The sequence below is a fragment of the Poecilia formosa genome, unplaced genomic scaffold (genome assembly GCF_000485575.1).
Source record: "Poecilia formosa unplaced genomic scaffold, Poecilia_formosa-5.1.2 Scaffold21, whole genome shotgun sequence".
Lineage (NCBI taxonomy): Eukaryota > Metazoa > Chordata > Actinopteri > Cyprinodontiformes > Poeciliidae > Poecilia > Poecilia formosa.
In genome coordinates, this window is record NW_006799960.1 from 1,383,604 (window position 1) to 1,393,937 (window position 10,334).

At 39.0% G+C, this 10,334-nt stretch overlaps 1 protein-coding gene across 2 annotated transcripts; it reads right to left on the reverse strand.

Annotated features, from left to right (window-relative positions):
- Positions 1–449: 449 nt before the first annotated feature.
- On the reverse strand, positions 450–9,128 carry sesn2 (sestrin 2). Of its 2 annotated transcripts, XM_007547608.2 has the most exons (12): positions 8,836–9,128; positions 8,328–8,736; positions 7,200–7,265; positions 5,865–6,053; positions 4,846–5,028; positions 3,657–3,875; positions 3,418–3,556; positions 3,217–3,332; positions 2,118–2,201; positions 1,499–1,605; positions 1,267–1,411; positions 450–1,007 (listed from the first exon to the last, which is right to left on the reverse strand). In XM_007547608.2, exons 2-12 carry the CDS (start codon positions 8,667–8,669, stop codon positions 921–923), a joined length of 1,677 nt encoding a protein of 558 aa, XP_007547670.1. In that variant the 5' UTR covers positions 8,670–8,736; positions 8,836–9,128; the 3' UTR covers positions 450–920. The 2 variants fall into 2 exon arrangements, with proteins under 2 accessions (XP_007547670.1, XP_007547671.1); XM_007547609.2 differs by lacking the exons at positions 8,328–8,736; positions 8,836–9,128 and adding an exon at positions 7,837–7,991.
- Positions 9,129–10,334: the final 1,206 nt, after the last annotated feature.

Sequence of the window (10,334 nt, forward strand, 5' to 3'; positions counted from 1 at the left end):
CTAAAAATATAGATTTTAATATTCTTAAAATAAATAATTGTTAGTTGAGCTGTGGTGCCTGGTGATATTTGAGAAGCCCTTTTATCAAATTCGACATATTTCAAAAAGCAAAAGTGGATTTCACCAAATAGATTCTTTAAAGATCAGTTTGTGATTAAAGATAACTTTTACTTTTTGCCAATATTAAAAACAACTGCCAATGTTTTGGCATCGAAGCAGAAGTACAGGTGTGGTTTAAACTAATCGTCTAGATGTTGTGGCAAACCAATGATAAAAGATGTAATCTTTTGGAACCCATTTTCAGAAAAATCTAATTTCTATCCTTTAAGTTATAGTAAGGGAAATATTATAACTTATTTCCATATTCAATTTACTTTTTTCACAAAATAAATGCCCAGACTTTTCCAGACTTCAGGACCAAGACGGAGAGAGAAAAAAAGTCAAAAACATTTCACCATTAACAAAGTAACTTTATTGCTTATAAAAATACAAGATATTTTAAGTTTCAGCTTCGCCTTGTTGTACCTACAAACAGTAACTAGAGGCTGGTTGATTTTTGCTGAGAAGAGTGTTAATTAAACATCAAAAATAAACATTTTTCTTTCTGATCAATGATTTACTAATGCAGTAACAAACTGACCTGACATAACCAGGAGTGTAGCGTGTAGCTTTTACAGGTGTGTGCAAGATAAATCAGCTCAACGCTCAAGGCTCCATTGGGGATTTCCATCCTGACATACGCAGTGCAAAAATAGGTAACTTTTTTTTTTTTTTTTAAATACATCCACATTACAAAGCAGCATCAAAAACATTTAACACTGAAACATACGATATGAATTCGCAAACATTCACTGTAGTGTGTGAGAATAAGTTTTTCATCATAGCTGGCTCAGCATCTGCAGGGAAGGTGTGCAACAAAGTCATTTAATGTAGGCAGTAATGGATCTCAGAGTGTATAGAAGAGCAGCCTGCAGCCGGGCTTCCATCACGATTAGGTTGGCGTGAACCTGCAGGAAAAAAAGGGGAAAAAAACAACAAACTAAATGCCATGTCATCTACCTCTGGGTAAAAGGGTGAAACATTTTCAACCCCCTGTCTGTAAAGCGTCGTTTTCTGATGACATTTAAAAGAGACGGAAACGACGGTAAAAGTCTGAAATGCCAGTGATTCATTCTTTGTTGAGAAGATACCAGAGAGGAGTTGAAATGTCAAGTGATTTGCGATGACAGAGGTCAGGCTAAGGTGTGTGTCTGAACCAGTCCGTACCTTTTCGGAGTGTCTGAAGTGTCTCCAGAAGGCGTGGTAAATGCGCGCAGTGGTCTGCTCGGGGTGACAGGCCATGGTTTTAACAAAGACCTTCAGAGAGCGCTCCAGTAAAACATTGACGCTGCCGTAGTCGTAATCGTCGTACCTGCAGACGCAGAAAAGACTTAAGACGGCGGGGAATACGGCGGACATTTTGTTTAGGCGGTGAGAGAGTAGAGTGTGCTACACCAACCGTATGCCGTAGAGGCAGTGGATGTAGTTCCACAGAGCTTTCCTCAGAGTGTAAGTGTCTACGTCTTCATGCATGGCCATCCTGTTGTAAGTCAAGTTGCTCACGACCTGCAAAGTTGCATCACCATCGTCAACTTAAACAAGCTTTTGTATGTTTTTACACACAAACGGATCACGATTTAAAATATATTTTAAAAGTATTCATATAATCTGCTGAACTAATCATCCTTGCGAAAGTTAACCAATAGGACTGTATGCATTTTTATTTCAAGCGTGTGTAGTAGCCAAGGAACAGAAAACCCGTAAAATCCCTGAAACAAGAATTGAAAGACATTTTTTCTGCAAATTTACAACTGTGATACCCGACAAAGAGGAAGTTAAGAGTCCCAGCAAATGGTCAAACAAAAACTACTGCCCACTGTCTTGTTTCAGGTGTCTTAAAGTTATTTTTAATGACAAACAGAAAAAAAGTAACCTTTTAGATTTTAGTTCTTTATCAGTTAAGGAAATCAGGTCAAAGGCAGTGTGCTCCTGAATCTACAAGTGATTCATATAGTGTGTTTTTGCTCTTGGGTCATTTTCATCCTCATTGCTTTTTAAGAGATTAAAGGGAAAAGTACCTGAAATTCCTCATCCAGGAACTGACCCATGTCGGGAAGCAGCCTCTGCACCAAAGAGAATCCGTGATCTTCCCATGAATAATCCTGCAGATCAGATGTTGAGATTTTTAAGATCATCATAGGAACAAATGAGATGCACAAACAAATCAGCTAATAACTGATATTAGTGATTTTACTCTGGAAAGGCCATGATCGGTGATTGACAGTGGTGAGGAAGTTGTTACCGAGTGAAGACTCGACTGGAGGCCTACAACTAATGATTATTATTGTAATCGATTATTCTATCAATTATTCTGATGATTAACATGATTTTAAGAAACAGCACATTTCTGCAGATTTTTCATTTATCCACTTTAGTCTTCATTTTATACAGTATTGGAACTACAATAAGAGATGCAAATAAGTAATTCAATTCATTTTTCTAAATAAGACATTTTTGCACAAAATGCAATAACATAGCATTCCTTTAGTGTTCGATTGGTCATTTGCACCAAAAGATGCATCTGAAGCTAAAACATATTTCTATTTATTCATTGAACCTTTATTTAAACTGGTAAGTTATTAATAAAACATTCTTATTTACAATAATGATTAACATCGTCATGTGAAAAAGCTGAGCCCTTTCTGATCGACTTGGCGACAACACAGTGCAAGGCTGATCTGGTGTTTTTTTTTTGTTTGTTTTGCTTTTTCATTTAACTGACTAATAACTGGGTAGCAAAAGGTGCTTAAAAGGCTTTTATTTTTGTACTGGATCTGCACCAGCTGAAGCTAAATCTGCCACATGTTCTGGGCAGAACATATTTACAGACATTTTGCATTCATCTTAAATGCAAAATGTATTTTTGCACCGTTTTGCCTTTATCACTGATCTGACTATGTGTTTTGAGCAAATGGCCTTTTTTAGTCTGTATACTCCAATGAATCAATTACTATACAAGTTGACAATTGCTCATTAATCAATTCATCACGATTGATTTGACTGATCGTTCCAGCCCTGCTCAACTTTTTCCTTTAGAAAAAAAATTCGACAATTTTTGTGTTTACAGTTAAAATGTAACATTTAGAAAATATTTGAACAGATAAAACTGTGAACTACCTGTGCTCTCATGGTGGATGGGGACTGTTCTCCTCTGGGGGCAAAGTCCTCATATCTGAACTCAGGTTCCTCCACTAGACCCAACACCAGCTCAGGTGGAGCTCCTCTTACCACCGCTGAACAAACGCAGTCAGAGAAGTCGAGTCAGCAAATATCCAAGCGGCCGACGGAGTGGCCGGCGGTAAACGGGCGTATTTTTACCAGTTGGTATACTCTCGCTCCTCTGCCTTTCAAACCGAGTAACCATCTCCTCCTGCGTGCACTCCTCCTCCTCCTGCTGCTGCTGCAGCTCCACCATTCTCTTCATCAGTACCTCCACCTCCACCGCTCCGTCCACCAGCTGCAAACCGTCGAAATTATGATGTTTGTATGCACACACAAACGACGTGAACCAAGCCGCTTTTGTTAAAGACTGGTGATGGGAAATGACTGCGACTCACCTCCGGCCTGCCGTCCTCATGAGCCGGGCTGTGAGGGCTGCGAGGAATGTGGCTGGGCGACGGAGGGTGGAAGGCGTAGCCCCCGATGTGGTCCGGTTCTGGGTTTAACCCACAGCCCCACACGAAGGAGCAGAGCGAGTGAGTGTGTGCCATCAGAATCACGGCATGGATCAGTTCAGCCAGGGACCAACGCGGCTCTGCCCCAGCACACACCAGCTCCTGCAAAGGTTGGTAAGAAAAAGCTCCATAAATACTTTTGTTGGGTTAGAAATGAAGAGATATGGGTAAATGATATGCTCATCAAATAAACCAAAACATTTCGAGACTATTTTAAGGACGATGGCCACAGTTTGCCATGGAAAACTGGTAATGTTAGTATACCCTCGATTAATAAAGTTGAACATGAAACAGGCTCAGTTTTCTCACCAAAGCCAACCTGAAAATCCATCATGGCTGCCTAAAATTGGTGACAACTGCAGTAAAATTATTTGTTTGGTCTTCTGAAATTCACATCTCATTAAATCTTTCACACAAAGCACCGTTAGGCCTGTTACAACTAATTTTGCTTGATTATAAATTGTCCCAGAAATTATTGTGATAAACGATATTGTTGTTTTGATTCCATTTTCAAATAATATATTGATAATGGCATAATAATGCTAGTTCACCCTCCCAATTAACAATAAGCTTAAATTTTTGGGCAGGAAACTTCACACTGGAACTGGAAGACATTTTAAATATTCAAAAGAAAACACTCCAAAAACAAGAAATAAAACCTACACAAAACTGAAACCATGAATAAAAATGGATTATGAAGTCTCTAAACAAAAACCGCCTTTCAAAAAATATGAATCGTCAAAATGGAAATTATCGAGCTTATTTTAATTTATCGTGCAGTTAATTGATTATTTGCTCTTTGCGGCAGGCTCAAGTACTATACATCCTCCTTTTATGAAAACGTTGGCAAGATTTGACTTTCTGCTGAGAAAAATGTAGCATTTCAGAGTAGCTATGGCTGCCTAATGCAAGAATGCAGTTTCCAAAATATTTCACCGGGCGAGTCACCGAGGAGGTGAGTTTGGATGCAAATCAGAAATCTGCTCTTAACTACTACTATTAACTAAAAGTGTCAAAACATAAAGTTGACTTCAGACAGGAAGTGAGTGGGCGAGCAGCCGACGTGTCTGACCTGGATGTGCTGCTGTGTGATGAGCCAGGGTCGGTGTGCCAGCAGCTTGTTGAGGGTATGGAGGCTGCGGAGTTTGACGGGCGCGTGCTTGATGCCGCTGAGCCAGCTCTCGTCCCCTCCAGCCTCCAGGAAAGCCTTGCTGTGCTGCTGCACCATGTACGAACAGTGGTGTCGGGCTGCAGCCTGAAAGACACCAGGAAGCCAAACTAAAAATAAACACGCCAGTATTTCCACTGAAAACACGGCCTTATATTTGAGGTGCGCATCAAAGTCAAACAATGACATCAGGCGTTTTGTGGCTATAAATAACAGTTAACCTGTGGGGCAGGTGGAGCAGTTGGTTTAATAAATGAGAAACAAGTCGCCACATCATTATGAGAAAGCAAGTTGGCAAACCTGTTGGTGACTTGTTATGGCAGCTTAAGATCCCTCAAAAACACTACAAATGTGTTTTTGTTTTTCCTTTGAGTTTTCTGTGGTGGGCGTTACTGCAGTTAAGTTAGGTTTAACAACACTGCTATTAAATGTTTCACAATAATTCGATATAGTCATAATTGGAAACGGCCTTATGGAAAATAGTTTGCTAAAAACAACTCCATGAGAGAAAGGCAGGTAAATTAAAATACATCTCCAAAGCTAATGTCGAGGTCCATGTACTTTTGCTTTTTATAGAAATAATTCTAAGCAAATACCTTCGCATTACATTTTAAGTGTAAGCTCTCTTTCGTTGGATTTCTTTTTGTTGTATAATTTTAACAAAATTATTGCAGAAATGTGAACTTCTGTATTTACACAAACAAAAGCAATATCAACATATACCTCTAAACACAACAAACCTGGTGAAAAATAACATTAAAATAAAAATCTTAAGTTATAACCTCAGGGAAATATGTTAGTGCAACATATTAAGTGGCAGGTCTGTTGTATTATTTCTGAACAGAGTGAGCTCATAATTATATTAACTGATTTTTTTTCTTTTTCCAGATAAATAATAATAATTCGAAGAGAGATTTTCTTACCATTACGGAAACGTAATGTCTCCAGTCACGGGGCAGAGGGCCGTCCAGTTCAAACAAAGCATGCTGGGTCCTCAAGAAGCAGCTCAGATAAGACGGGTGGAGCGCCATGACCATGGTGAGATGATCGACTCGACCCAGCGAAAGAAAAGACTCGACCAGGATGTCCTGGTTTAGCCCCTCTATCAACAACTGAAAAACAAAAAGATTCCAGTTCAAACCTCGTCAAGGAAATGTTTACTTTTTCCTACTGTTAGATAATGTGGCTTTATTAAAGAATCCAAAATTTCATCTGAATATTTTAAATAACATCTAGCTAATGACGCAATCATTTCTGTTGCAGAAACGAAGCTTCATGAGTCACATTTGACAGGAGCTTTGGCAACCAAACGCCAGTATTGCATCTTTTACAGGCTAATGCAGCTCGTACGGTAATGTTGCATCAGAAACGATGGCCCCACCGTTTCTGAGCCTGTCTCTTTACCCGGCCGTTTAGTCATAAAAACATAAAATGTCTGAGCCTTAAAGATAGGAAATCTAAAGAAGAAAAACAAGTACCACGTATATCGTCACTTTATCAGACAGTATATGTACATATTTATTGGATATAAATGTTATTCACTGCAAACAAAAGGTAGAAAAGTAATTTCTGTGATTTGTTGAAAACTTAGAAGCCTTAGGCATAAAGCGCTCGTCTGACAGAACACGATCAATGCCAGGCCGAATGCATGTAAATATGATTTGAATCTTCATTTTCATTATATGCATCAAAATTAGTTTAGATTTATTTATGCTCTTTTTTCAGCCGAATAAAGAAAAGATGAGGGTTTGGAACAAATCTGACAAGAATGAATATGGACATTTTTGTAATTTCTTAATGTTCTGACGGCTTTAAAACTCCCAGTGATTTTAAATGCAAGAGAAAAAAACAACAACAAAAAAACGAAAACTTGACTCAACAGTTCAGACCTCAAAGAAAGTTGAAAATCAGTCCATATTGTTCTGCACAAAGTTGCTTGATATCTGGTATCCTGTCTTTGAATTTGCATCATTAGACATTAACAATGTGCAAACACGCAACAACATTATTGGCAAACCGTAGAATTAACTACAATCAAGCAGAAAACCCCTTATAAAGGAGGTGATAAGTTGGTCTTAATCCAGCAAAGTAGCAACTGCATTAATAGTGCTATAAACCAAAGAGGAAAAACTAATATCACGCTTTAATGGTAGTTTAGTGAATAGTGAGACAGCAAATTGTTCCAATTAACCAAATCTTAACACCTAAAGCTTTATGTGAACCTCATTTAAACGTCAGAAATCTCTGCAGCTACATACCTCTTTTGCAGGAATGAAAGCACTTGGACCAGAAGCCAAGGCTCGAGGTACTTCAATCCCCTCCTCCTGGAAATAAAGAATAACGCATTTCTGTCAAATAATCTGATAATTATTCTAATGGAAGAAAAATGACAACCTTCTTCATTTTAGCAGCACAGCACACAAATAAATAAGGTTATAATGTTATTTTTAGAGCTTAACCAGAAGCCTGCTGCTCCTGAAAAAAAGAATACAAACTTCAATTAAAAAATAAAAACCAATTCCCATAAATAAAGGAAGATATGTCATTGTACTTCAAGTAGAATTACATTACAAACAGCTGATTATTGGTTATGTATTGTCAACCTTTGTCCTGCTAGTCCCAGATCCAGAAAGTCTTGGATCTGGGTTAAACCATGGTTCAACTGTTCAACCATAAAAATCACGTATTTACCGTTTAACGAACATTTTTCTACATTTTCAGCACAAACCATACTTTGGTAAAACAATAAATAAGTAAAAATAACCGCATGAAATCTAAAACCCACCCCATCAGACTGCAGCAGCCGAACTGTAATTGGACACCTGTTTCATAACAAGCAGTTCTTAAAAAAAAAAAAGGGAAAAAAAAAGGCAAATTGCAAGTCAAAAAACTCACCGACATCTGAACACGAGAGATAAATACTTAAAGTGAAGCTCCTGGTTGCTTCTAGCAACATGAGTTAGGTTTTAAAAAAATGGTAGAAATGCGTCAAGCCGGTGTGACTGTTACTTTACAGCGCTGCTTTGGGACTAGGGGGTGTGCCTGCATGCTACATGTTTTTCAGGGCATAGGGGGGAGGCGTGTCCGGCCTGCTTGTTTTGCTCACAGCAGCAGGAGCTTGCATCACCTTCACCTCAGTGTCTGACGAAATATCCCGCAGTCTGGAGGTAATCAGGATCACTTCCAGCTGATAAATGATTATCAAGTCCAAGTTTATGGTGACTGCGTGGGCTACTCCTTCGCTCTAGAGTTCTTACAAATAAAAGCCGTGCAGAACCCAACTTATAAGCTGTTCTTATTTACAGAATAGCAACATCATTGAGCTCCAGGTTCTGTTGTTGCAGTATGAAGCACACAAAAAATGCTTTTGAACAGCCCAACATTACCTGTGCAATACACAGCAGCTCGGTGGCTCTCATCCGAACCTCCTGAAGGGGACACGACCTGGACAGTCGGAGTAGATGAAGAAGCGTCTCTTTGCTGAGCCGAGCCGAACCGGTCCGGTCCAATTCTAAACACACTAGAATCTTCTCGCTCAGCTTCTCCAGAGCCGTGGCCCGCTCATCTTTGTCCCTGCTGCACAGCCGAGCTAAGCTCTTCGTCGTCGGGCAGATTTCGGACTCTGAATCGGAGTGGTGACGAGATGAGCTCCCGGAGCCTGACACCTGCCTTGGGTTGTCTTCTCCATAAGCCTTGAAGGTGAAGCTTGGTATGGAACCGCTGGCCATGTCCTGGTACCTCCCTGCTACACCTGGGCTGAGCTGAGGTTACCTGTTGTTCTCAAGCTAGCTCAACCTAAAGTAAAGGTAACTCTGAGGTAGTTTGAATCAAACATTAGTTTACGTCAACGTCAGATACTTGAACAATGTTATCGCTCACTCCTTATAAACTCACACAGAGATGAATGTGCAGCCAGAGCCTCTTATAGCCTCCCCCTGTCCTTCCTTCTTCATACCCGGCTGCCTGAATGAGTAGCTTCCGGTTAGCTCGCTAAACTAGCTAGTAGCGTCGGCTAGCGAACGGCGTTAACGACGCTTTTAAAAGCGGAATACTCGTTTATGTTTAAACACGGGGGTGAGGTATCCAGCTCTTGACAGAAATACACATTTAATACAACGTATGATGATTTACTCTAATTAAATTGAAAGAGCCAAGAAACTTTCTGATATTCCTGGCTGTTTGTGTTCAGATGTTGGAGACCGTTTTGTGACGTCACTGTGGTGAAACCTTTCATAAATACTTAATTTCTTAGTTTAACACTACAAAGCTTTAGATAATACCCAACTAAATATTTTTTAGCTTATGGAAAGGCATAGAAGTTGTGTATTTAAACAATTTAACTTTTTTACTTGGTTATGTCATATCTCTTATAAACTTACTTTCACTTCTAGACTGCTCTCCGATTCAGTTTAAATTACATTCAAAAATCAATTTACCTGATTTTATCCAATTTTCTTCCAAAAGTTTTTGTAAATGCTGATGGCTGTGGACAGAAAGGCTATCCAGAAGCTGTCTGTGTTACAGTGAATCTGAAGTAGCCTCTGAATGAAGACAGGTCATGATTCTGGAGTTACTTGACTGATTTTTAGTGAAGCACAGCGTTTTCTTCTGTTTGTCTCTTTTCACTAAAATGTTTCAGATATTTAAGCTAAATATCATGAATAGCGCTGTTCAAATAAGATGGTTTCTTCATGAAATAGCATTACAGAAAACTCTAAGCATCTTCTTTAGAGACTAATATTTAACAATGGCTTGTCTTCAGTCAGCGGCTTCTTCGGGCCGTTGTAATACAGACTGCTCCTACTTCCTGCCCACAACCATCAGCATCTATACAACAGCTCTGAAGAAACTTGGATGAGTCACATTTAACTTCCTTTTGGGATTATTAAACTATTTTTAGCCAAACTGAATTGAACTGACATGAATTGCATTTAATCTTGGGGGGCTAAGATACAACAGAACTCTTCTTGTGACAACCTTTTTTGCTTTATAGTTTCATATTACTTTATTTTGTGTCAAATCAGTTGCATTGTATTCTCTTCAGTCATTCATGCAGCCAATTTGCTCATTTTTGCCCCAATCCAGAGGTTCAATTAACATTTTTAAATGATCTTTCAATATTAAATAATAAAATAAAGTCATGGCTTAAAAGTTTTTGCTGCTGGATTTCTGTTAAACTCTACGTTCATCTTTTCATTTGTTCTTTCATAAAGGCATTTCACTATCAGAGTTTTGTGAATCCTTTCATTAAAGCGGGAAATCAGCTAAGTGTTCTGTTTTGTTTTCATACAGATCTTTGCCCCTCGAGAAGCACTTTAGCACTTAAAGACTATTATCCAAATTTATAGTGCAATTAAGCTAAGCTGCAGCAGGTAACCCAAAGACATCCAGCA